The sequence below is a fragment of the Equus asinus genome, chromosome 17 (genome assembly GCF_041296235.1).
Source record: "Equus asinus isolate D_3611 breed Donkey chromosome 17, EquAss-T2T_v2, whole genome shotgun sequence".
Taxonomy (NCBI): domain Eukaryota; kingdom Metazoa; phylum Chordata; class Mammalia; order Perissodactyla; family Equidae; genus Equus; species Equus asinus.
In genome coordinates this window covers 17981778-18009758 of record NC_091806.1, presented here as the reverse complement: position 1 = coordinate 18009758, position 27981 = coordinate 17981778, and the positions used below count along the sequence as shown (strand labels likewise).

The window sequence follows — 27981 nt, the reverse complement described above, 5'->3', positions numbered from 1 at the left end:
ATCCCCTTCCCACACACAGAACCTCCTCTCTAGAGGTTTTACTCATAAACTTCATCTCCTTTCTGGCACCCTGGGACGTGGATGAATGCTATAAATTCTTGCTCTTGGCTCTTCCTTGAACACACTATTTAAAGTCGCCCCTTGCCTTTTGAGTCACTCTATCACATCACTTTCATTTTTTTAAGCACTTTTCACTCTCATTGTAGACTTTTTTTATATGTTTACTTATTTATTGCCTAATCTCCCTCCACTAGAAAGTGTTATGTTATATGCAATATGTGTTATTATGATGATGTATACCACAGTGTTTAAGAGTGCAAGTCCTAAAGCCAACTGCGTGGCTTCAAATCCCACCTGAGGCATTTTTTAGATCTGTGACTTATGATAAATTAGTTAAGTTTTCCAGCTTTAGTTAATTCCTCTGGAAAGCAGGAAGAATACCTATTTCCCAGGCTTTTATGGGGATAAAACAATAGCTTGCCTTTGTAGTATCAGCCAAATTTTAGTAAATAACAATAGTTTTAGTACACTTACTAATTACTGTACTACAGATTTCTTATTTGTATTAGAAAATGTATTAAATTTGTGGGTCTTCCTTAACTTGATTTTAACTTTTGAGACATTCACACTTTTAAGGTGAATTGTTTACAGAGTGAATCTGATCTATCTTACATTAATTTGGGGGGCTTTACTCTCAGAATTCTGAAAGTTTCTCATAACCTCCTAACATAATATCTACATAGAGTGAATAAAAAGTATAAATCATAGAGTTTTTTAAAAGTCAGAAATGAGGTATTGATGAAGAAGTGAGGGAAGCAAAAAGATAGTGACATTTATTAAGTGCACATTGAGTGACAGGCACTGCCCTGGATACTTTGCATACAGTGTCTCAGCTAATGCTTAAAATAACCCTATGAGGCCAGCCCCCTGGCTGAGTGGTTCAAGTTCCACGTGCTCTGCTTTGGCAGCCCGGGATTAACGGGTTCGGATCCCTGGTATGGACCTACTCTGCTCATCAGCCATGCTGTGGAGGCATCCCACATACAACATATAGGAAGATTGGCACAGATGTTAGCTCAGGGCAAATCTTCCTCAAGCAAAAAAAGAGGAAGGTTGGTAATGGATGTTAGTTCAAGGAGAAACTTCTTCACAAAAAGAAATAAATAAAATAACACTATGAAATATGTATTACCATTTCATTGTATATATGAGCTAAGATTAAAATAAGATCCTGAGAGCTTGTGAAATACATGCAGGGTTATATAACCTAACTAGATAGAATTCAATACTAGTTCTGTTGACTCCATAACCCAAATCCTTCCACTTCCCCGAAACCCTGCTGCTAACAGGACTTCCACAGGCTGAATAATAACCCTAAAAGTCAATAATGTCCTTGCTGAAATTCAAGGGAAAAGTTTTCTGACATAGTACTAGTCAACCAAGAAGGTCTCTTTTTCACCTAAGGAGACAGAGACCAAGGCAAGATCCATAGGGGTCCTGATCCACACAGAATCTGCCTCTAGCTAGTTTAAGAAGATATAAGCTAAAATCTACCCTGACTGAAAGTTGAGTCCACACTAATCAATATTTTTTTTTCTTTTTAAACACATTTTTATAATGTTTACTATGAGCTGGGGACTTTCATAAGAACTTAACATATATAAACCCAATTAATTGGCCCAAAACTTTATGAGATAGATATTATTGTTACCTCTTTTACAGATAAATAAAATATGGGGTAGAAAGGTTAAATGCCCTCCCCAGGTCACATTTAAACCCAGGAATCTGGCTCCCAAGCCTGCTCTTACCACTGCTCCACACTACTTCCTCTAAACAAAAATCTCACTTGATTCTGTTCATATTCTGGTCGCCTTTTGTGTTGACCTCAGGTTCATAATAAGATCATGTTATGGCCCTTCAATCAGGGCTTTTCAGGAAAAAATTGTACCCATAAATGGATCAGCCCCAAGGCCTAGGAGGCATGAGACTAATGGAAATCATAAAACCAGGAAAGAGTGCACAGTAATGTCCAAGGCTGTTGGGAAGTACTCCAGCCCCCAACAAATTCTACAAGACCAGTCAGATTAGAGTATTATTCTTCACAGCAAATACAAAGAAATGATGTATTATTCCTTCTAATGCTCAAAAAAATTAATGAGTTGGTCTATACGGTTACAGAGACTCCAGTAATAAAGGTCCATAATAGCTAACAGCTATTGAGCACATATTGGTAATAAAAGATTTACAAGGATTATTTATTTAATTCTTATAAGGTATCGATCATTCCCCTTTAACTCACACCTAAAGAGATTATGGTTTTCCAGAGTTTACATTATATGCAGCAAAACTAAGTTTTGATCTCAGAACTATTTTACTCCTAGACTATTCTCTTAACCACTGTAGTATACTAAACCCTACCAACCATTCCGCCAAAATGTGCATATAAAAATGATACATAAAATCTTCTTCACATAGCAAAATCATGAAAACTCTTCTCAAAATGAATAACCAGTTTAAGATTACGGTAACAATGAATTTTAGTCCAAATAATTCAGCAAGAAGATATGGTAGATCTTCCCTTTGGAAGCACAGAGACAAAAAGAGAGAATCAGACCAGATGTAGCAGAAGATTAAAAAGTATAGAAAGATAAGACAGAAAATAAATACCAAAAATCTTTCTATTTTTCACAGAACACAATATTATTGTTTGGCGATTGCAAAGGTAGTAAGGTTACATTGAAGGATTTATGAAGAATTGAAAGTTTCATGAATTCTCATATCATGTGCTATGAAAGATATTTCCCAGGAAATGCCTCAATAAGGTCCTGCATTAATAGGCTAAGGATGCAAACATAATCTATAGCACAAGGTGTATGCACAGATCACTGCTTAGAAATAACTGGATAATTTACTTAAAATGCAGATATGTCAGTCTGCAACAGTCCCATTGAATTAGAATCTCTAGAGCTGTATAGTGGAAATGTGCGTTTTAACAAGAATTCCAACCGATTCTGAAAGTACATCTAATTTTAACAATCAATGGGCAATAAATAAATCTAAATGGGATATTTTAAATGATCGGTAATTTCCTGCCTGGGCCTTTCTTCAGTGGGCTTATATGCCAACATCAACATACTTTTAAATGTAGTGTTCACTTGCCCCCAAACCATAGAAATTATATTATTTTCTCCTTGCCGTTTGAAAAATAAAGTCATTTTATGCTATTGCAAGCATTTCTCCATTGAAGTCACCTTTTGATCCAGAGCTGCTTTATAACATTTTTCACCTCTGCGTTTCTGAGTGTGTAGATTAAAGGGTTTAACGTAGGAGTTATCATGGTATAAAACACAGCCACAGCTTTATTGCTCGAGAAGGTGGTTACTGGGTGCAGATACACAAATATGAAGGGCAGAAATAACAAAATGACTATGGTGATGTGAGAGACACAGGTGTAGAGGGCTTTGTGCCTCCCCTCCAAGCTACAGGTCCTTAGAGAGTGCAAGATGACCACATAGGAGACTATCAAAAGAGTAATTTAACAGGCAGATGAATCCACGATTGGCAGCAACAAAGAGATCAAGGGTATGACTGTCCATGAAGATAAGTTTCAACAAAGGGTTCAATGCACACATGAAGTGATCTATGACATTGGGGCCACAGAAGGGCATCCAAACTGTGAAGAGGATCTGAATGGTTGCCTGGACAAAGGCTCCAGTCCAGGTCACTCTCACAAGAAGCCTATACATCTGTCCACTCGTGATGGCCCTATATTGCAGGGGATTGCCGATGGCCATATAGAGGTCATAGGCCGTAACTGTGAGAAGGATAATCTCAGCAGCACCAAAAAGATGCAGAGCAAAGACTTGTCATACACCTCTTAAAAGAAATGATTTTTCTCACAGAAAGAGTGTGAGCTAGCGTTTTAGGGGTCATGGAGGAAGAACAGCAGCCATCCATAAGAGATGAGTAAGACAGGAAGAAGCACATGGGGGAGCCCAGGCCTTACTGGTGCTGATAGTGATCATAATAAGCAAGTTGCTTGCCAGGGTGACCAAATAGACAATTAAGAACACAAGAAATGAAAATTTCTGAAGTTCCATATTTTGAGTTAGGCCCAGGAGGATGAATTCTGTCATGTTATTCATTTTTTCCATCAGCTCAGTTGAAGAGACAAATGACTTTCCTGAAAAGAAATTTGCACTCATCCTTAATAATAACATCTTCACTTAATGCATAAATATCCATAGAGTGCCTCATTTTTTCTAGTTTTACAGAAGGCAAAAACAAGCACAAAACCACGTCAACATTTTTCATATTCAAACATGTGACAATAAAGTTGGTATTAATTTTCTTCTTCATAATTTCTTGATTTGTTTTCAATTTTCTACAATAAAATGTGTGACTTTTAATATCAGAAAAGAAAAATACTATGCATCCAGTTTTAAGAGCCAGTCCATCTTGTGGCCATATAAGTGGCACATTCACAAATACCCAAAGATGTATGTATTTTACCCCAACATGGCTGGAAATGCTTACCAGTGAAAATCCATTTTGTTCTACTAATTTAAGTCATTTAAATAGACTCAAAGATATATAAATATTCTTTCATGAGCTATACCTTTTCATACTTTGCCTGTCTGGAAGCTTCTCCACTTCCTCAAACTGAAAAAGTGTGCTGTGACCTCCTCCCAATGTCAGAGACTGCCGTAAATGTCCATTACAGCACTCGCCACATTGTCTCACACTCACCACTCTTATTCAACAGTGTGGGTCCTTGAATGCAAAAATTTGTGTTACCACAATTGTAATCTTATTCATTTTTGTATCCCCAATGCTTGCCAAAAAAATAAATGCTTGTAAAGATTTAATGAGAGAGGGAGGAGAAAAATCGAGGCAAAAGAGAAAGAAAGTGGGAAAGAAAGGAGAAAGGGAAAATTAGAAATGCATTAAAGAGTAAAGCAAGAGAAATGGATTTAAAATCCAAAGACTTCGTTTGGAGTCCACGATCTACCCCTGATTAACTATACAACATTATTTTATCTCTTGATGTTTCAGTTTTTTTGTCTATTAAAGGAAGAATAAACATGCCTTTATTTACAATTGTTGAGAAGATTAAATCATTTTAAACTTATTATTGTTCTTGTTCTATGATTTTACTGTTCTCTTGGGAGAATCACTAAAGAAAACCTTCAAAATTGTCACTAAACATCTCCAAAAAAGTAAAGATTCTGAAAATGTAAGCTAACTAAGTGAGGAGAAACAGGAGAAAGAGGGAAACAATGAGAAATATCAAAAAGAAAAAGCAAACTATTAAAAGAATCCTTAACACAAAGATTCAATTATTGCTTAGTTCGCCTGCTTGTTTTGTGGGGTCTATTGTCTACTCATTTCATTAATTCAGTTGCTAAAGCCATATTCCAATACATAAAAAACTTAATCTTTCCAGATTTGACTCTTATGACTGACTGTGGAGTTTTCCAGGAAACTGGAAACTTTAAACCCAGTTCACTATCCAAATAAATGATTTGTATTAGAATATCGTGATTTAGTCTTCTGATCTATTCATTTTTGCATCCTCAGTGCTGGCCACTGTAAGGTATTATAAAGCATTTGGTGAGAGAGCAAGAACAGGGATGTGGAGAGAGAAAGGAGAAGAGAGAAATGGAAGGAAAGAAAGGAGAAGAGAAAGGAAGAGGAGTAGAAAAAGTGAAATAAAGAAATGAAAAGAGAAAAAAAGGGGAGAGGTAAAAGGAGACAATGGACGTATTACAGAGTCATCTAAGAAAGACATTTTTAAATTTTTTTATTGAGGTTATGATAGTTTACAACATTGAAATATCAACTGTACATATTATTTTTCAGTCACCATATAGGTGCTCCCCTTCACCCTTTGCTCCCACCTCCCATCCACCTTCCCCCTGGTAACAGTAAATAGTTCTCTTGTCCGTGCGTTTATTTGTCTTCCAAATATGAGTAAAATCATACAGTGTAAGTCTTTCTCTGTCTAGCTTATTTCACTTAACATAATACCCTTGAGGTCCATCCACGTTGTCGCAAATGGGATAATTTTGTCTTGTTTATGGCTGAGTATTATTCTGTTGTATGTATGTGTGTGTGTGTGTGTGTGTGTATATATATATATATATATATATATATATATCTCATATCTTCTTTATCCAATCCTCAGTCGATGGATGCTTGAGTTGCTTCCATGTCTTGGCTATTGTGAATAATGCTGCTATGAACATAGGGGTGCACAAGTCTCTTCGAACTGTTGATTTCAAGTTCTTTGGATAGATACCCAGTAGTGGGGTAGCTGGGTCATATGGTATTTCTATTTTTAGTTTTTTGAGAAATCTCCCTACTGTTTTCCATAGTGGCTGCACCAGTTTGCATTCCCACCAGCAGTGTATGAGAGTTCTCTTTTCTCCACATCCTCCCCAACATTTGTTATTTTTTGTCTTGCTTATTATTGCCATTCTAACAGGTGTAAGGTGATATCTGAGTGTAGGTTTGATTTGCATTTCCCTGATGATTAGTGATATTGAGCATCAATGTGCCTATTGGCCATCTGTATATCTTTTTGGGAGAAATGTCTGTTCGTATCCTCTGCCCATTGTTTGATCAGGTTGTTTGATTTTTGTTCTTGAGTTGTGTGAGTTCTTTATATATTACGGAGATTAACCCCTTGTTGGATATATGATTCGCAAATATTTTCTCCCAATTGGTGGGTTGTCTTTTTGTTTTGATCCTGGTTTCCCTTGCCTTGTAGAAGCTCTTTAGACTGGTGAAGTCCTACTTGTTTCTTTTTCTTTTGTTTCCCTTGTCCAAGTAGACATGGTATTTGAAAAAATCCTTTTAAGACCAATGTCAAAGAGTGTACTTCCAATATTTTCTTCTAGAAATTTTATGGTTTCATGTCTTACCTTAAAGTCTTTGATCCATTTTGAGTTTATTTTTATATATGGCATAAGATAGTGGTCTACTTTCGTTCTTTAACATGTGGCTGTCCAGTTTTCCCAACACCATTTGTTGAAGAGACTCCCCTTTCTCCATTGTATGTTCTTACCTCCTTTGTTGAAGATTAGTTGTCTGTAGATGTGTGGTTTTATTTCTGGGCTTTCAATTCTGTTCCATTGATCCGTATGTCTGTTTTCGTACCAGTATCATGCTGTTTTGATTACTATAGCTTTCTGTTAGATCATTTTAGAGTATAGAAATGCAACTGATTTTTGTAAGTTGATTTTGTACCTTGCAACTTTGCTATAATTGTTGATTATTTCTAGTAGCTTTCCCATGGATTTTTCAGGTTTGTCTATATATAAAATCTTGTCATCTGCAAACAGTGAGAGTTTCACTTCTTCATTGCATATTTGGATTCCTTTTATTTCTTTTTCTTGCCTAATCACTCTGGCCAAAACATCCAGTACTACATTGAAGAAGAGTGGAGAGAATGGGCACCCTTGTCTTGTTCCTGTTCTCAGAGGGATGGCTTTCAGTTTTTCCTCATTGAGTATGATTTTGGCTGTGGGTTTGTCATATATGGCCTTTATTATGTTGAGGTACTTTCCTTCTATACTCATTTTATTGGGAGTAGTTTTCTTTTTATCATAAATGGATGTTGGATCTTGTCATATGCTTTTTCTGCATCTATTGAGATGATCATGTGGTTTTCCTTCCTCATTTTGTTAATGTGGCGTATGACATTGATTGATTTGTGGATGTTGAAGCATCCCTGTGTCCCTGGTATAACTCTCACTTGATCGTGGTGTATGATCTTTTTAAACATATTTCTGTATTCAGTTTGCCAATATTTTGTTGGGGATTTTTGCATCTATGTTCATCAGCAACATTGGCCTGTAATTTTCCTTCTTTGTGTTGTCCCTGTCTGGCTTTGACATCAGGGCGATGTGGGCTTCATAGAATGTGTTAGGAAGGGTTCCTTCTTCCTCAATTTTTGGAATAATTTGAGAACGATACGTAAGAAAGACATTTTGTAAGTAGTTGTGCTGTGATATTTCCAACAATTGCTGCCCTTGAAATCCAAACTTTTTACCAAATTCACTTGTTGATTATGGCCTGTAGGATCAAGAGCAGAGACAAATACTGACAAATAAATAAATCATAGGTTGTTCTTACATAAAAACTGGTTGGGAAAAAAGGTTATTTTTGCCCAACTCAGTATTGAGGATCACAAACTACTGACTTCTTATCAGTTGGTCCTTTGCAGACTCTAAAATACTTAAATCAAACTCTATTAGGGTTTTCTTCAATGCAAGGTGTTTACAACCAGAGTCATGATCATCTTAATTTATTATTTAAAAAAAAAGGAAGATCAGCAACAGTTGTTAGCCTAGGCGCCAATCTTTAAAAAAATGATAAAATAAAATCTAAAGCTAGTTTTTAAATCTAAATTTAGTTTTTAAACTTTTTTTGTAGAACTTGATCTGAGAGCCTTGATACAGGCCCTAAGAACATGGTAGCCATTTTTAAAGCTAGAAAAGCAAACTCAATTACCAAAACATCAACAGTTGATTAAAGTCACTTTGACAAGGAATCTCTTGAAGTCAATGCCTTCAAGCCTTTTTTTTAGAGCATCTATGCTCAGTGCAGAGGCACATATTTTGGTCCTTGGGACCCACCCTGTCTTCTCCCTTCATTTCACTAGAATCCCATGTCTAGCCAGAGGAGGTCAGGGAGAGACATTGCCTTTGTGGTTATCTCTGCCAAGAAATTCTTGCAGTCCTGTCTTCTTAACTCCTTCAATTCTTACAATATAAAGACATGAGTTTTATTCAAATGGGTGACTCCTCTGTGCTATTTCCTCAAGGGAAGAGTAATTAATTTTAGAATGCTTTGCCAAAATGGCAACCAAATGCTGCTCTGTTCTTCCTACAGTCCTCTGACCAGACAATGAAATTTTGACAAGGGTTAGAATTCATCCAGTAAGCTGGAAAAATCACCAGGATACAGTCATAACTTGGATTCTTCAGTTTTTTAAAATAAATGTTCGTTGAACACTTAAAGTGTACCAGACAGCACTGTTTAACAATAACAATGACATTGACTAACTATTGAGAGCTATATGACAGGCACTGTATTATACACATTACATGAGGTACTCTTTGTGATGGACACAATTATTATTCTTATTTTACAAATGGGAACTGAGGCACTATGACTTTAGGTAACTTACCCAGGATCAGAAATGAGTAGTGGCATAACTGAAATTTAAATACAAAACTGCGTCCACAGCCTAGGTAGTTTCTCTGCTCTGATCATGCAAGAACTCAACTATTTAAAAAAAAAAAAAAAAGGAGTGATGAGCACTATAAAAAAGACAGTGCTCTATGTATGTGCAATGGGGACATGGCTTAAATAGGGGAGGAGGTGGAATGCTCAGGGAAGGTATCCTTAAGGAAGTGATGTTGCAGTTGAAGCCAAAAAATACTATCCAAGATCTAGATTAGATAAGTAAGAAAGAACTTGGGAAAGTTAACAATTGAGGAATTGAGCTGGACTATATCACTGGTGAATGTGAACAATGAATGAGGTACCTGTGTGGGCCCACCAACTGCATTTGTGGTTCCATCCTGATAGGAACTAATTCCAATCAATTATATTTTCCAAACGTATCTCCAAGCGCACTATATGCTTTCATTGGCACTGTCAATTAGCTGGAAATTACTTGAACAAAAGAGTTAAAATGCATTGAGCAACAGAAAAACCCCAGTTATAACTGACTCACTGAAATACGAGCAACGACAGCTTAGTTAAAACACATAAACGCTGGATAAGCACAGAGCCAGTCTGTAATCTAAGGTATGCTGTAAATATGTTTCCTTACCTTGAAAGGAGTTACTTAACCTTTCTCAGCCTCAGTTTTTCTCATATTCAAAATGAGACAAATAATTCTTGTGATTGTTTTGAGGAGTAAATAGACCCACAGTAAAAAATAAATAAATGACAGCCATGTTTTTACCAATTTAAAAAAACAATTTAAAAACAAAAAACAGGATCTCAGCTTGAGATGGAATTTCCGCTAAAACTTTGAGAATCTGTTTTCAAGTGACTAAAGAAATCTACCTTCTCAGACATTCTTCGTGAATTGTTTCCCATTACAGAACAGCTAATTTTGGTCAATGTCTCTCCCTGAAGCTGTTTGTTCTCCAAGCCTGCAGTGCTGTAGTCCACAGCTCCTGTGCCCTAGGGTACATTCTTTGGATTCAGGCAATGCTTCTGGTGGTGATTTACAGTCGATTTCGGTTGATAGGTTTCTGGGTAGTTCCACATTTTCAGTATTACTGACAGGCTGCAAAAGACTATGGTACACAACTTCAGATGTACATGTACCAAGTATTGCTTAAGCATATATATAGGAGTTGAACTTATGAATTGAGTTTCTGTGAATGTTCAAGATCGCTAGATAATGCCAAAATCTTTGCCAAAGTAGTTGTATCAATATATACACCTGGGGCAGCAATGTAAAAGACATCCCATTGGTTCATATCCTCTACATCACATGGTAGTCTCAAACTTCTTAACTTTTGCAAATTAAGTGGATATAGAATGTTATCTCATTGTGGGTTAGATTGGCATTTCCATAATTACTAATGAGTTGATTATTATCTCACGTTTATTCCCTATATCTTTCTTTTTGCTGAAATGCCTGCTCACGTCCCATTTTTTTATTTGTCTTTTTTATTTTCCATTTGCAGAGTTTGTTATGTATTCTAAACAATAGTCCTTAGTGATTTAAATAGCTTTCAAATAGTTCCTAGTTTAAAGTTTGCCTCTTCACTTATTTTAAGGTTCTTCTTAAGAACAACAGTTCATAATTTAAATACTGATATTTATATACCTTTTCTTTATGGAAAAACCTTTTATGTTTCTTTCAATAAAAAAAAATCACATACTTCAGGGTCATAAAAAATATTCAGAAAAATAGCATCATTTGTTGAAAAGACTTTCTCTTCCCCAATAATTGCTTTGGCAACTTTTTGTGAAAATCAATTAGCCATTTATTGCTGGCCTATTTCTGGACTCTTTATCTTGTTCCACGTGTTTAGCATATGTTGATACCACACTGTCTTGGTTACTGGTATCTTTATATTAAGTCTTGAAATCAGTAGTGTAAATTTTCATGTAGAATTCTTGCACATTATCTATTAGATTTATTCACATTTTCATTTTTATCTAATGTGAACAGTTTTTCAATTTAATTTTCCAATGTTTTTATTCTTGATGCAGACATAAATAAAGAATTTGTTTTTATATACTGACATTTTATACAGCAATATGGCTATATTCACTTATTAGTTTTAGTAATGATTCTTCTGTGTACAAAACTATAAATTTTGCAAATACACAGTTTAGTTATTCCTTTCCAAACTCTCTCATTTCTTTCTTCTTTATTGTGCTGACTAGGACACTAGTCTTTGTAAAAATACTTTAGAAAAGTCACAAGACCAACAAAAAACTACACCTCATCAAAAAGCTTTTCTTAAAAGTTAGAACAGTGTAACTGTGTCCACTCTAAACACTTCTATTCAACATTTTACTATAGGTTCTTACCATGGAAATTAGGTTTGAGAAAACAAAAGAAAAGGTATACAAACTGGACAGGAAGAAGTAAATCTATCTGTATTTGCAAATGAATAACCTTATACATAGAAAACCCTAGAGAATACACACACACACACACACACAAACTATTAGATCTAATGAAGAAGTTTAGCAAAATTTCAGGATACAAGATCAACATACAAAAACCAGTTGTATTTCTATACACTAGCAATGGACAATCTGAAAATGAAATTAAGGAAACAATTCCATTACCAGAGCATCAGAAAGAATAAAATACTGAAGATCAAATTTAAACTATATGATGAAAGACTTTTACACTGAAAAATATGAAACATTTTTTAAATAAATTAAAGATCTAAATAAATAGAAATACACTCTGTGTTCACAGACTGGAAGATTTAATATAATTAAGATGATTTCCCAAAGTGATCTACAAATTCAACGCAACCACTATCAAGATCCCAATGTCAGGGGCTGGCCCTGTGGCCAAGTGGTTAAGTTGGCGCACTCTACTTTGACAGCCTAGGATTTCTCCACTTCGGATCCTGAACATGGACATGGCACCGCTCATCAGGCTATGCTGAGGCGGTGTCCCACATAGTACAACCAGAGGCACTCACAAATAGAATGCATACAACTATGTACTGGGGACCTTTGGGGAGAAGAAGAAGAAAAAAAGAAAAAGATTGGCAACAGTTGTTAGCTCAGGTGCCAATCTTTAAAACAAAAAAGTCCCCAAGCCATCTTTTACAGAAATAGAAAAGATTTCATAGGGCATTGCAAAGAACCCCAAGAAGCAAACAATATCATACTTTCCAATCTCTGACCTTATTAAAAGCTATAGGAATTAAAACAGCATAGTAAAAGCATAAGAAGTCACATATAGATAAAAAGAATAGAATTGGGAGTCCAGAAGGAAACCCATGCATATATCGTCAATTGAATTTTTAGAAAGCAATCAAGACCATTCATTAGAGAAAGAATAATCTCTTCAACAAATGGTGCCAGGACAACTGGATGTCCAAATACAAAAGAATTAATTAAGACTCCTAAATCACACTATGTACAAAAATTAGCTCAAAATGGATCCAACATCAAAGTGTAAGCTAAAACTATAAAACTCTTCGAAGAAAACATAGGAACAAATTTTTATGGCCTTATATTAGCAATGGTTTATTAAATGTGGCAACAAAAGTGCAAGCAACTAAAGAAAAGTAGATAAATAGGATTTTATCAAAATTAAAACATCATATTTCTCAAAGGACACTATCAAGAAAGTGAAAGTCAACTCACAGAATGAGAGAAAATATTTGCAAATCATATATCTGATAAGCATCTTGTATCAAGAATATGTAAATAACATATCACTCAACAAAAAAAAAGGAAAACCCAACTTGTAAATGTGCAAAGGACTCAAATAGGCATTTCTGCAAATAAGATAAACAAATGGCTAATGAGCATATAAAAATACACTTGATATTGTTAGTCATTAAGGAAATGCAAAGAAAAATCACAATGAGATACACTCCACATCTTTTAAATGGCTATAATTTTTTAAAAAAGGAAATTAACAAGTGTTGGAAAAGATGGAATAATTGGAAATCTCATATTATTGTTGATAGAAATGTAAAATTTTCCATAGCTGTGAGAAAATAGTTGATGGTTCCTCAAAAAGTTAAATACAGAATTATCATGTGACCCAGCAATTCCACTCCCAAGTATATACCTAATATAATTAAAAATTGGTGTTCAAACAGACTTGTACAAAGTTCTCACAGCAGCAATATTCACAATAGACAAAAGGTAAAAATATTTCAAATCTCTGTCAACTGATTAACAGATAACCAAACATGGTATATCCATAGGATAGAATATTATTCAGCTACAGAGAGGAATGAAATACTTTTAAATGCTAAAACATAGACGGACCTTGAAAACATTATGCTAAGTGAAAGAAGACAGACACAAAAGGCAAAACATTGTATAATTCTATGTATATGAAATATCTAAAATGAGCAAATCCTCAGAAACAGAAAGCAGATTAGTGGTTAACCAGAGTCTAGGGAAAGGAAGAAATGGAAAGTGACTGCTTAATTTGTATAGAGAGATGAAAATGTTAAACAGTTATATACCTGTAATGATGGCACAACATTGTGAATGTACTAAAAGACAATGAACTGTACACTTTTAAATTGTTAAATGATAAGTTTTATCTCAATTAAAAAAAGAAATCACAAGACAACTAAAAAATATTTTGAATAAATTAAATTGAAAGCACAACATATCAGGGTTAATTTGGACCATAAAATGTATATATTAGAAAAGGAATAATATTTAAAATTAATTATCAAAGATTTTGAGCTACAGATGTAGAAAAAACAGACAAAATAAAGAAGAAAGAATGGAGAAGAAAGGAAATAATAAGGATAAGAACAAAAACTCAATGATGTAGAAAACAAAAAAATAGTAGAAAAAAATCAGTGAATAAAAAGCTGGCTCTTTAAAAAGCTTAAATAAAATTGACAAAGACTTAGCTAGAATAATGAGGAGGCATATAGAGGAGGGAGTGATGGAGAAAAAGGATGAAAGAGATAGAAGACACAAATCATTCATATCAAGAATGAAAGATAATACAACATTACAGATTCTATGGACATTAACTTGATAGTAGGAAATATTGTGATAAATTAAAGCTAATAAACTTGACAACTTAAAAACCAATTATTTGTAAAAGTATTACAAAGTCTAACTGACAAAGAAATAGAAAACCTGAATAGATTCATATCAGCCAAAGACATTGAATTTGTAATTAAAATCCTTCTCAAAAATAATCACAGGCCCAATGGCTTCACTTTTGAATCCCATAATAATATTTAAAAAATAAATAATACCTATGCAAACTCTTTCAGAACACAAAGGAGAAAACCCTATGCATTTTATTATATGAAGCCTGCATTGTCTAAATACCAAATGACATTAAAAGAAAGAAATTGACAAATATCCCTATGAGTATATGCAAAAGACATTTAACAAAATATCAGTAAATCAAATCATCAATGATTTTTAAAAATAATAATACATCATAATCATGTAGAGTTTGCCAATGAATAAGAGGTTGATTTAACATTCAAATATCATTCAATGTAAGTCACTAAAGTAACAGAATGAAGGAGAATAACCACATGATTATTTGAAGAGATGCATAAAAATTGATAAATTTCAGCCCAGATTTATTTTTTTTTAAATGTTAGCAAATGGAGACTAGAAAACAACTTACTCAACCTAATAAAGAGCATCTATATAAAATCCATAATTTCCATCATATTAATGATGAATACACTCCCTCTAAGAATAGGAACAAGAAAAGCATATCCACTCACCATTACTATTATATATTTTACTCTGGTGCTAATCATTGCAATAAGAAAAGAAAAAGAAAAGACACAGATTGGAAAGGAAGAAGCAAAATTGTAAATATGTATCTTTGTGTAGATGGAATAATTATGTATGGAGAAATGTTAAATACACTTAAAAAACTAATTGGCCTAATCAGTGAATTCAGCAGAGATGCAGGTCACAACGTCAATATAAAAAATCTATTGTATTTCTACAATAGCAACAATTAGAAATTGAAGTTAGAAACAAAATACTATGTCCAATGACTTTTTTTAAAGTGAAATATTAGGGTTACATTTTTAAAATATATTCAACATCTGTGCATGAAAACTAGAAAACACCACTGATAAAATTAAATGCATAAATAGAGAGATATACGACGTTAGATGGAACAGAAAACCCAACATGCTTAACGTACCAATTCTAAATTTTGAATACAATTCCAATCAAAATCCCAAGAAGATTGCTGGAGAAATTGGTAAATTTACTTTGAAATTTATACAGAAATGTAGAAATTTGAAAGAGCCTAGAATAGCAAAGCACTCTGACAAAAAGAACACAGTTGGTGAACTTTACCTAATTTCAAGGCTTACCCTTAAACTCCTGTAATCAATATTGAGTGGCATAAGGAAAAACATATAACTATGTTCAGAAACAATAGAATGTCCAGAAATAAACTTAATTATGCTCATTCTTTTACAACAACGTCAAGGTAATTCAATGGTTAAAGAATAGACTTTTAAACAAATTATGCTGTCAATTGGATATCTATAGGGAAAAAAAATAAATAGTAGCAACTACCTCACACCATACACAAAAACTAAGTCTAAATGAGTCAGAGACCCACGTAGTAAAGCTTAATCTAAAATAATAATAATAATGATAAAATCTATTAAAAATAGACCAATATTTATTTCATATGATGTGATAAGTATGTAATGCAAGAATTAATGAAAAATTGGACTTTACTGTAATCTTAAATGTTCTACTCATCAGATGTCATCATTTTTAAGACTGAAAAGACGATCCATGGAGCAGGAGAAAATTTAAATAAATATATTAAATATATAAATTTTTTAAAACCCTATTTTTAAAAAGTATAAAAGACGTGAACAGAAATACCACAAAAGAAGATATACAAATAGTCAATAAGAACATGAGAAACAGAATGCCCAACATCATTAGCATTAGGGAAGAAAAATTAAAACCACAACAACTTACCATGACATACCTCTTGGAATGACTCAAGGAAAAACAACTAGTAGTAATTACAAGTGACAAAGATGTGGAACTGGAACTTTTTTATTGTCTTTTATATATCTTCCCACACTTTTAATGCTGTCTAATATTCCATACTGACCAGCCCATAAGTGCCAGAAATAATTGTAATCAGGAGCCTTCTAAGGTTTTTGGCTATTCCATAGCCCTGCAAGAAAAGCGAAAACACCTTTCCATAAAAATTCATATGGAACAACAAAAGAAATTGGAATGCCCAGAGCCATCTTGAGCAAGAAGAATAGAATTGGAGACATCACAATTTCTGATTTTTAAGTATATTACAAAGCTACTATAATAAAAACAGTGAGTACTGACAAAAATACAGACTTATAGACCAATGGAATAGAATACAGACTCCAGAAATTAAATCATGCATATACAGTCAACTAAACTTCAACAAGGCTACCAAGAACATACAATGGGGAAAGGATAGTCTCTTCAAGAAATGGTTTGGGAACTCTGGATATCCACATTCATAAGAACAACATTGGACCCTTATCTTGCACCATATACAAAAATCAACTCAAAATAGATTAAAGAATTAAGCATAAGACCTGAAACCATAAAACTCGAAGAAAGCATAGGGAAAAATCTTCTTGACATTGGTCTGGGCAATGATTTTTTAGATATGACACCAAAAGCAAAGACAAACAAGTGGGATTGCATCAAACTAAAAAATTTCTGCTCAGCAAAGGAAACAATCAAGAGTGAAAAGGAAACCAATGAATGTGAGAAAATATTTGCAAACCATATATGTGATAAGGAGTTAATATCTAAAATATACAATGAACACATAAATTCAATAGCAAAACCACAAACATCCTGATTCAAAAATGGGCAAAGGAGGGCCAGGGCCTGTGGCTAGTTCCATGCACTCCACTTTGATGGCCCAGGTCCGGGGCCGTGGACCTGCTCCATTCATCAGCCATGCCGTGGCAGTGTCCCACGTGTAAAGTGGAGGAAGCCTGGCATAGATGTTAGCTCAGGGCTAATCTTCCTCAAGAAAAAAAAAAAGAGGAGGATTGGCAACACGTTAGCTCAGGGCAAATCTTCCTCAGCCAAAAGAAAAAGAAAAATGTGAAAAAGACCTGAATTGGCATTTCTCAAAAGAAGACATACTGATGGCCAACAGGAATATTAGAAAGTGTTTAGCATCACTAATCATTAGGGGAATGCAAATCAAAACCACAATGAGGTATCAACTCACATTCGTAAGAACAGTAATTGTCAAAAAGACAAAAGGTAATGAGTGTTGAGGATGCAGAAAAAAGGGAACCCTTGTGCAAGCTTGGTGGAATGTAAATTGGCACAGCCGTTATGGAAAATAGTATGGAGGTTCCTCAAAAAATTAAAAATAGAACTACTTTTGATCCATCAATCTCACTTCTGGGCATATAGCCAAAGGAATTGAAATCAATATCTCAGAGATATCTGCACTCGTGTTTATTGCAGCATTATTCCTGATAGCCAAGATATGGGAACAACCTATGTCTGTTGATGGCTGAGGTATATATGTACAATGGAATATCACATAATCATTAAAAAAGAAGGAAATTTGCCATTTGTGACAAATTAACCTGGAGGACATCATGCTAAGTGAAATAAGCCAGACAAGGAAAAATACTGTATGTTCTTACTTATTTGTGGAATCTAAAATATTCAAACTTACAAAAGCAGAGAGTAGAATGCTGATTGCCAAAGGCAGGGGGTGGAGAAATAGGGAGATGTTGACCAGGGGACCAAAGTTTCAGTTACGCAAGATGAATAATTTCTGGAAATCTATTGTACAGCAATGCAATCATAGTTAATAATATTGTATCGCATACTTAAAATTTGCTAAGAGGATAAATCTTAAGTGTTCTTGCCACACGCACAAAAAAAATAGTAATGATGTGAGTGATGAATATGTTAAATATTTTGATTTTGGCGATTACTTCACAATATATACTTATATCAAAATATCAAGTTCTACACCTTAAATATATACAATTTTATTTGTCCATGACATTTTAATAAATCTGGGGAAAAATGAACTTTTAGAGTCAAGAATTTTAAGATGGCCACCATTAATTTTAAACCCTCACTGATCTAACTCTCAAACGATCAGCAGTGGTTTTCCAATAAAAGTTTAACATTGATAAGAAGATAGAAACTTCTGTGACCTGAGTCAACAGGGAAACTACATCACAGCTCCACATGCTGGAATTAGGCCACCTTGCTATCATATCTTGTTATTCACTGGACATTCAGCTTTGTTAACAACCCAGGTTCCGATAGACAAAGGGGGCTCCCACATTCTTAGGTTCCACATGTAGGAACATAATTCCTCACTCAAGAATGAGTGTTTCTCAAATAGGTCTCTCCAGAATACCTGTTTCTAAGACAAAGGCTTTCCAGCAAAGGAGATAATTAATTCCTGGGAGAGAAAAATAGCTGATAAAAGACAAAGTTCCTTAATTCTCATGGAAACTTTCTTATTATAAATGTCTCCACGGAGCAAGGTGAAAACGTTTTGGTTGTTGTTCACCTCTCCAGAGCAAGAATCTTTATGGGCAGAGTAAACATTTAGAATGTGTTTCCTCTACACTGTGGGCCTCTTCCTCTGCAGGACCAGAGCCGTATACGGAAGATCATTTCTCCACAGTGTTTCAAGTGAATCCATTCTAAATTCAAAACCAGAAAACAGGTTTTCTTTGAAAAACTTTTGAGGCTTTAGGCTAGATGGAAAGATCTAGATTCATAAGGACACTTTCTTTTTTATTGGGGTTTATTGAGGTAAATTGATATAACAAAAATATTGCACAAGTTCAATGTATACAATTTCTTAACAGCTATTCATTTGATAGTTAATTATCTGAAGAGGCTCTCCCCAAGCACGACATATCTTTCATGCTGCAAGTCACTTATTACAAGTGGCAGTCAATTTGAATATGGAATTGTTTCTGGACACCCACAAACATCATTAAGATCATCTAAGACTGCTAAGGTAAGTCTTTCAATAGTGCTGATGCTTATTAAAGATTGTTACTTTCCATATATAGTACTCATTATTTTTCAATTCTTTAAAAGATAATTCTTAATTGTCATTAACCTAATCTGACAGTTGAAAATGTTGAGGCTCATAGAAATTAAGCAAATTGTAGGACCCAGCTCTCTGACACAAGATACCATGCTTTTGCCATGAGACATCTCCTTTAATAGCAAGACTAATCATGAGAATAAAAGCAAAATTTGACTACACTATGCATACACAAAAGACATAAATGTGAATTTGAAATATCATAAATCATCAACTGTTTAGTCCAAGCGCAAACATGGAGAGTACTTCCTGGGATCAATTGCTATGGATAATATGAGTCTCTGATTCTTTGAGGGTAAAATTAGAGACAATTCTTCCTGAGCTCATTGCATAGGTAAATGTTTCTCTGTATTATTGATCAAACGGCCAGTTCTTCCGATCTCTTAGGTGCATACAGTCATAAAATGAAAGTTCTATGTGTGTCCCAGATATTGTGGTGGATGTGTCATACATGTTCCCTCAAATAATTCTCATAACAACGTGTGAGGTGGCTATTATTATTCTCACTTTATAGAAGAGAAAACTAGGAATGTAAGGTGCCAAAGTAATACACCCCAGATAAAAGATATTACAAGTAGAACTAGGATTCTGAGGTGGTCTGTTTGATTCTTAAACCAATACACTTAACCATTGGGAAAATTTTTTCTGATATTGTGTGGGAGCCCATTTTTTGGAGGGGGATGGAAGAAGGAATATTTGGGGCTTATGGAGAGGCCAGGATAAAAGGATTATTCACAGAAAGCAGCATCACATTTTTCTTAACATTTCGGAGTTCCAATATGTCAGTGGCAGTATGTTGCATGTGTGTGCGCTGATGGAATTGTTCTATACAATCTTGCCTCTCAAGTAGTATTAAAGTAATTATAATTATTATGGCCATATCAAAAAAGATTACTAGTTGAATATTTTTTATTATAATGTTAACGATATAGGGCATACAGGTTAAGAATTTGGAGGGAAAAAATTAACAAGTATAATCTGACCCAATCTTGCTTCTGTGCTTTATTAGCTGCTTGGTCTTGGGCAGGATATCACAGGGAGTCCTGTGTCTGCCTTTCACCCCCTTACTGAACCTCAGCCCATTTCATCCGAGACACACAAAGATCTTTACTAGAATAATATCTAAGATTCCCCTTCTTCAAATTCCTCTTCATCCTTCCACTCATATTCTCAATAACCTTTAGTGGTTTCCCATTTCCTAGAGATTAAAGGAAAGTTCTGTAGCTTTGCATTTATGGTCTTGACATCTATCTTCTACTTCCTTTTCAGGCTTGCCTGTCACTGTGTGTGCAGTCTACTACTTCAAGTTAAATTCTTAGTCATCTGGGATGATTAAGTGTCCACAGGTGGTCTCCTGCCTGTGTGTTTACAAAGTTCCTAATGTCTGTAACCTTAACAAAGACTTCCCCTTGGAGGCAATTTGAGTAATCTTCAAGAACTCAGAGTCTTTATTTCCAGTGCACACACAAATAAATACCAAAAAAAAAAAAAAACTAACCTCAAAAGAATTCAAAACTCAACAGAATCCAAGAATTTATTAAATATTAGAATAGAAAGTTTCATAAATTCAAAGTTACATTAATAAAAATTTTTTCTTTTCAGTTACTATAATTAACCACCACATGAAACTCATGGAAAACAGGAACAACGTGACAGAGTTTGTTCTACTGGGGCTCACAGAGAATCCAAAGATGCAGAAAATCATATTTGCTCTGATTTTTGTCATCTACATCATCACTGTGGTAGGAAATGTGCTCATCTTGGTCACCATCACCTCCAGTCCATCACTGGGGTCTCCCATGTACTTTTTCCTGGCTTATCTCTCCTTTATTGATGCCTGCTATCCTTCTGTCAGTACCCCCAAACAGATCATAGATTCACTCCATGAAAAGAAGACCATCCTATTTAATGAATGCATGACCCAAATATTCTGGGAACATTTTTTTGGAGGTTCTGAGAGCATCCTGCTCACTGTGATGGCATATGACCGCTATGTAGCCATCTGCAAGCCCTTGCACTACACAATTATAATGAATTGGCAGGTGTGTGTCCTGCTAGTGGGAGTGGTGTCGGTGGGAGGCTTTCTTCATGCAACCATACAAATCCTCTTCATCTTCCGATTACCCTTCTGTGGCCCTAATGTCATAGATCACTTTATGTGTGATCTGAATCCTTTGCTCAATCTTGCCTGCACTGATACCCACATTCTAGGGCTCTTTGTTGCTGCCAACAGTGGGTTCATCTGCCTGTTAAAATTCCTTCTCTTGATGGTCTCCTATGTGGCCATCCTGCACTCCCTAAGGACCTACAGCTTGGAGGCAAGGCGCAAAGCCCTCTTCACCTGTGCCTCCCACATCACAGTGGTCATCTTATTCTTTGTGCCTTGTATATTTGTGTACATGAGACCTGCAGCTACTTTATCAATTGATAAAGCAGTTGCTGTATCCTACAATATCATAACTCCCATGTTAAATCCTTTAATCTATACCTTGAGAAATGCCCAGATGAAAAATGCTATTGGGAAGTTGTGTCATAGGAAAGCTATTTCACGTGAGAAATAAATGTGCCTGGAGACCAACATTGATTCAACTGAGGCAAGAGCCAAAAGGACACAGGAGATGATTTCAGTAAGGCACACTTAGGGAATAAAGAATAAAATTAGCAGCTATGAATCTTAGATTCTGCATTGAGTGGAGAAGAAATGGTGCAGTAAAGAGAAAAAAAATATATAACCTGGGACCACTCTTCCCATATTTAAAAAACTCTACCAAATTAGAGTATAGATTTTCTACCTTCAACCATATATGTGGATTCACAGGCTGTCCTTATAGCAAATTAAAGAAATAAGAATATATTGTTATTGAACAGTAATTTCTGTAAAAATCCAGAGTTAAGTATTGCCATCACCACCATTTTACAGGTGAGGAAACGGAGAGAAAGGGGAAGGTATTAAAATAGACATATTGGAAAGCCAGTAACCAGAATTGACTGATTTCCCAGATCATGTCCTTATCTGCTGTTAGCTATAGACAATATGACAGATGAGATAATTATACTGTTACCATTTGTTGAGCCAGGGACTGTGCTGGACACAAAGTATATATTAATTTAATTTAATGTTTTCATTAATATCTGTGCCAGTTTTTATATATCACAATTGATTGTATTATGTTGCCTGTAACATTTTGGTGTGTAACTACTTTAGGGCTGTAAAAGCTTTGACCATTTAACCTCTGAGGGTTAGGTAATGAAGACTATACCACGTTTCTAAATTTCCTTGTAGCTTAAGAACCATTTTGTGTTACTCTTATCACCCATCTTATGCTGATAACACATCAGAAAGAGCAGTGATTCAAATGAAAGATTATTTTGAGGCCCGACAGGAGTTTTTACTTATTAAATATTCAGCCATCCTCTGTCACGTACTTGCCTGCTATATACCAACACCTTCTACACGGTAGAATGATGTCCAGCACACAATAAATATTGATTGAATAAGTGAAAGTATAAAGGAACGTGAATCAATTCAATAAATGAAGAATAAGAAAGTAGTACTGAAACCCAGGGAATTCTTTCACACTTTTATCCGATTCGTCTATAAGGAGAATTCTGCCTAGAACCCTTGGGGGAGCTACAGTTTGTTCTTACTCTGGCTTAAATGAGGTTGAGAAAGAAATTGAAACTATAATTCTCAGCATATGAGCAAACAGTTTACCTTGATACTCTCCCTGCTCTGAGGAGAACTTATTACCTTGTTAATATGAGCTGTTTATGGTATATTTTTCTGTTAATCAGTTTACCTTTTGGTAACATTTCATTATTAAAAGCTGTTTTAAAAAATATCTTGCTCCATATATACACAAAGCAACTTCAGGATAAATATATTCATTTCACTCCTCCATCCTTCATTCATTATCAACAAATATTTTTGAGGCCAAGGGATGTATCAGGCACATCGATAGCTGCTTAGCCTTCAGGGGTGAATAAAGACTTCACAGAGCTTAGTATCCACTGAAAAACTCCCAAGAAGGAGCAGAAAATTACAACAGTGTTATAAATGATAAAACAGTGGAAGTACAGGGTACTATGAAACCACACTAGAGTAACAGACAACTAAGATATGCAGGCTCAGGAAAAGATTTCTAGATGAAAAGTCATCAAAAATCAGACCCAATGGATGAAAAGAAGTTGGTTGGCAGAGAATAGGCATGAGGCTGAAAGAGCATTCTAGCAAATAGAATATATAAAAGAGTCCGGGAGGTGAAAAAGAGTATGCCGAAAACCTAATTAGTTCAATATGGCTGTGGTTATTAATTCATCCTTTCACTCAACAATTATGTATTGAACCCCCCCACTGTGTGCTGGAAATCATGCTGGACACTGAGCTTGTACAATGGTAAAGGGCAAGATATGAAGTTGGAGAGACAAGAATGGGGAGGATCAAACTGGTACCAGGAAGAAAATATTGAAAGCTTTTTTAAGCTAGTGAATGATGCAGTTAGATTTGAGTTTTAGAATGATAACTAGTTACAGTATGGGAAATGGTTTGCAGGAGACGAGACTGACAGCAGGAGAGCAGTTTGGAGGTTGCTGTAATGATTTCGGTGTGAAAGGATGGAGGCCTGTCCTCTGGTGGTTCCAGTGAAGATGCAGAATTTGATAAACCATCCCAGGACCTACAAGTGGCCAATGAATGACTGGAGTGGGAGTAAAAATGCCTGGCTCCATTGCCTCAAGGTGGAACCAGTTCACTGGTACAGTGTATACTCCAGAGCTCCTGTGGCTCCAGGCTGAAACTGGAATCCATTTGTGACCACATCTTTTCTTTCCCCTGCCATAGTCAGCTTCCCTGAACCCCTCCTGCTTATAAATCACCTTCATAAAAATCCCCATCTCAAAGTCTGCATCCAGGGAACCCAAACTAACAGAGCGATAGAGAAGGGTTTTTAAATATTTAGGAGTTCTAAACAAAAGAACTTGATAGCAGATGTTAGAGATAGAAGAGTCATGGGTAACACCCAGTTTCTGACTTAGATTACTGGATGGATGGAACAGAGAGAAGATAAATGTGTTTTTAATGTACTGAATGAGATTCAAGTAGCTACATACAATCAAATATACGTTTCTGATCCTCAGAAAGATGTAGGTCATAGAAATGTAGAAGCCTTGAGCACACAGATGGAAATTAAAGCCAAAAAATTATTACGTAATTTTGCATAATTTTGTCAACCATGGGTAGTCATCAGTAGTCTCTCAAAAGATCCATAGCCATTTTGATATTTTTAGGAAGAAAACCAAAAAAGAACGATGCCAAAATAGAACTCTAAACATAGCAATTTCTATATTATTAGGAATTCAGTAGGATACTAAATCTATAAAATAAAAACAGGCTATAAAGGAAATAAAAATCAGCCTGGCATCAGACATTTTGTCCACAAAACTAGAAATTGGGAGTTAATGGTAAAAAGTCTTTAATGTTCTAAAGGGCAAATAACTGTAACCTTTAGTTCTATACCATGCAATATAGAATTCAAATATGAGAATAAAATAAATACATTTTCAGACATACAGGGATGCAGAAATTTTATTGGTCAAGCATTATGAATAAGAAGTATACCTTAATAAAATACCAGTCATCTGAATTTAACACACCCAAAAGATTATACACCAAAACCAATTGGGATTAATCCCTGGCATACAAGATTGGTTAAAATATGTAAATCAATGTGATACACTAGTTTAACAGAATGAAAGATAAAAACCACATGATCATCTTAATAGATAGAGAAAAAAGCATTTGACGAAGTTCAACACCCTCTCATGATAAAAACTCCAAGCAAAATAAATTTAGAAGGAAATTCCAGGGCCAGCCCAACAGCCATGTGGTTAAAGTTCCACACGCTCCACTTCCATGGCCCAGGGTCCACAAGTTCAGATCCCAGGTGTAGATCCTGGGTGCGAACAAACTCCACTCATCGGCCACACTGTGGAGGCATCCCACATACAAAGTAAAGGAAGATTGGCATAGATTAGCTCAGGGCTAATCTTCCTCAAGCAAAAGAAGAGGAGGATTGGCAATGGATGTTAGCTCAGGGTGAATCTCCCTCACACAAAGAAAAAAAAAAAAGAAGAAGGCAATTTTCTCAACATAATAAAGACCATTTATGAAATGCCCACAAAGTCCACAGCTAACATGATAATAAACTGGGAAAAACTGACAGCTTTTGCTCTAAGATCTGATACAAGGCAAGGAAGCCCACTCTCACCACTTCTATTCAACATAGTACTAGAAGTACTAGCAAGAACAGACAAGAAAAAGACATAAAAGGCATCCAAATCGGAAAGAAAGAAGTAAAATTACCCACTTGCAGAGAACATGACCGTAGATGTAGAGAACCCTAAAAACGCTACCAAAAAAGTTAGAACTAATAAGCAAATTCAGTAAAGATACAGGATACAAAATCAACAAACAAAAATTAATTGCATTTCTTTACACCAACAATAAACTATACAAAAAATGAATCAAGAAAATAATCCCGTTTACATTAGCATCAAAAATAATAAAATAAGCGGCCAGCCCAGTGGCACAGCAGTTAAGTTTGCAAGCTCCACTTCGGCGGCCGAGGGTTCACCAGTTTGAATCCCTGGTGTGGACCTACAAACTGCTTATCAAGCCAAGCTGTGGCAGGCGTCCCACATATAAAGTAGAGGAAGATGGGCACGGACGTTAGCTCAGGGCTAATCTTCCTAAAAATAATAATAGTAATAAAAATACTTAGGAACAAATTTAACCAAGGAAGTGAAAGATCTCTACAGTGAAAACTAGAGGACATTGATGAAAGAAATTGAAAAAAATACAATTAAATGAAAAGATACCCTGTGTTCATGGATTGGAAGAATTAATATTGTTAAAACATCCAAACTACCAAAAACCGTCTATAGATTCAATGAAATCCCTATCAAAATTCCAGTGACATTGTTCACAGAAATAGAACAAACAATCCTAAAATATGTGTGAAATAACCAAAGACCCGGATAACCAAACCAGTCCTGAGAAAGGAGAGCAAAGCTGAAGGCATCACACTGGCACTTCCTGATTTGAAACTGTGTTTCAAAGCTATAGTAATCAAAAGAGTATGATACTGGCATAAAAACAGACACCTAGATCAATGAAACAGAATTAAGAACCCAGAAATAAACCCTTGCGTATACAGTCAATTAATATTTGACAAGGATACCGAAACTACTTAATGGGGAAAGGATAATCTTTTCAATAAATGGTATTGGGAGAAGAGGATATTCACCTGCAAACGAATGAAACTGGACACTTATCTTACACTACAGACAAAAATCAATTCAAAATAGATTAAATACTTAAATGTAAGACTTGAAACTATAAAACCACTAGAAGAAAACATTTTAAAAAGCTTATTGACTGTGTTCTTAGGAATAAACTTTTTGAATTTGCTTGTCTTTTCATCTTGCTCTGATGTAGCTTCCAACAGTGTGTGTTTTCTTTTTTTGTGGGGGAGGGTGGATGGGGAGCAGGAGAGATATCCGGTGGTGCTGACACTGATACCTTCATGCACAGTTTCCCATTGAGTTTCAGTGGCACCTCTGTGGTCAGATTCCAGTGAATCTACAAACACCCAGGAGATCAGGTTCCCAACACAGATGATCTGAACCACAGTAGATTTTTCGTGCCAGCCTTGGTCCACCTCTACCCTAGAGGTTTCTTTCCTGCTTGCCAATCCAAGCCACAGTTCCTTGTACGTCAGCTCAGCCCAGCAACACCACAGTGGGCTGCTCCCAGCTTCCCAGGCCCTTTCTTCCCTGCCAGCCTCAGTCCAGCTACCAGGGACTAGTTCTGGCCCATGACAACTCAGTGAACTTCTCTTCTGTTCAAAGGGCAATAAGTAGACCTTCTCCAAAAGATTGGAATCCCAGCCTTGGGGAGGACTTCCACCTTCTAAATGGGATCCCTCCTTGGACGTTCATTTCTCAGTCTCAGGACATTCTTTAGAGTACTCATCACACTTTTCTAGTTAATGCCCTAATGTAATTAATAATTGTATTCAAACTTTCCCTGTTCAAATTACTATGTGGTCTGCCCCCTGATTGGACCTTGACTGATACAATATAGAAAATACCTAATACAATTCAGCCTTATAGGAATTTGATAAACAGTGTCTCTTTTTACTATAGAACCAAGATTTAATGAACAAAATTTTACAAAACAAAGAATTTATATTATTTTGAGGCCACAATCCCAAGTAAAGGAATATCATTAAACATGTTATTTTCAATTATCAATCATAACCAACATCTCAATGTTACATAATAAGATTATTTTCATACCAATCAAATATTCTACGTTCACATTTTTTAGCTTCTAAAGGTGTTTCAGATTTCCAGGTAATAGATAAACATTTATTGGTTAAGAAATAGCAAGTTGTGATGACAAGAGTGCAGGATGGGAGACAGTATTTCTGGATTCCAGTCCAAGCTTTAGCTCTGCACGGAAGTGGCTACCTGCAAGCATTATCCGACCTCTTGTTAGAGCTGATGTCTTCATCTATAGATCAAGAGGCTTGGACTAAATTAATTCTATTACTTCTACCTGCAATGCTCAATGATCCTGT

The 27981-nt window shown here is 35.3% G+C and overlaps 1 protein-coding gene and 1 pseudogene across 1 annotated transcript; one reads left to right on the top strand and one right to left on the bottom strand.

Annotated features, from left to right (window-relative positions):
* Positions 1-3247: 3247 nt before the first annotated feature.
* LOC139040519 (olfactory receptor 4C12-like) lies at positions 3248-3987 on the bottom strand (annotated as a pseudogene).
* Positions 3988-20970: 16983 nt separating this feature from the next.
* On the top strand, positions 20971-21900 carry LOC139040432 (olfactory receptor 4C46-like). Its single transcript, XM_070487203.1, has one exon. The coding sequence runs from the start codon at positions 20971-20973 to the stop codon at positions 21898-21900; it is 930 nt and encodes a 309-aa protein (XP_070343304.1).
* Positions 21901-27981: the final 6081 nt, after the last annotated feature.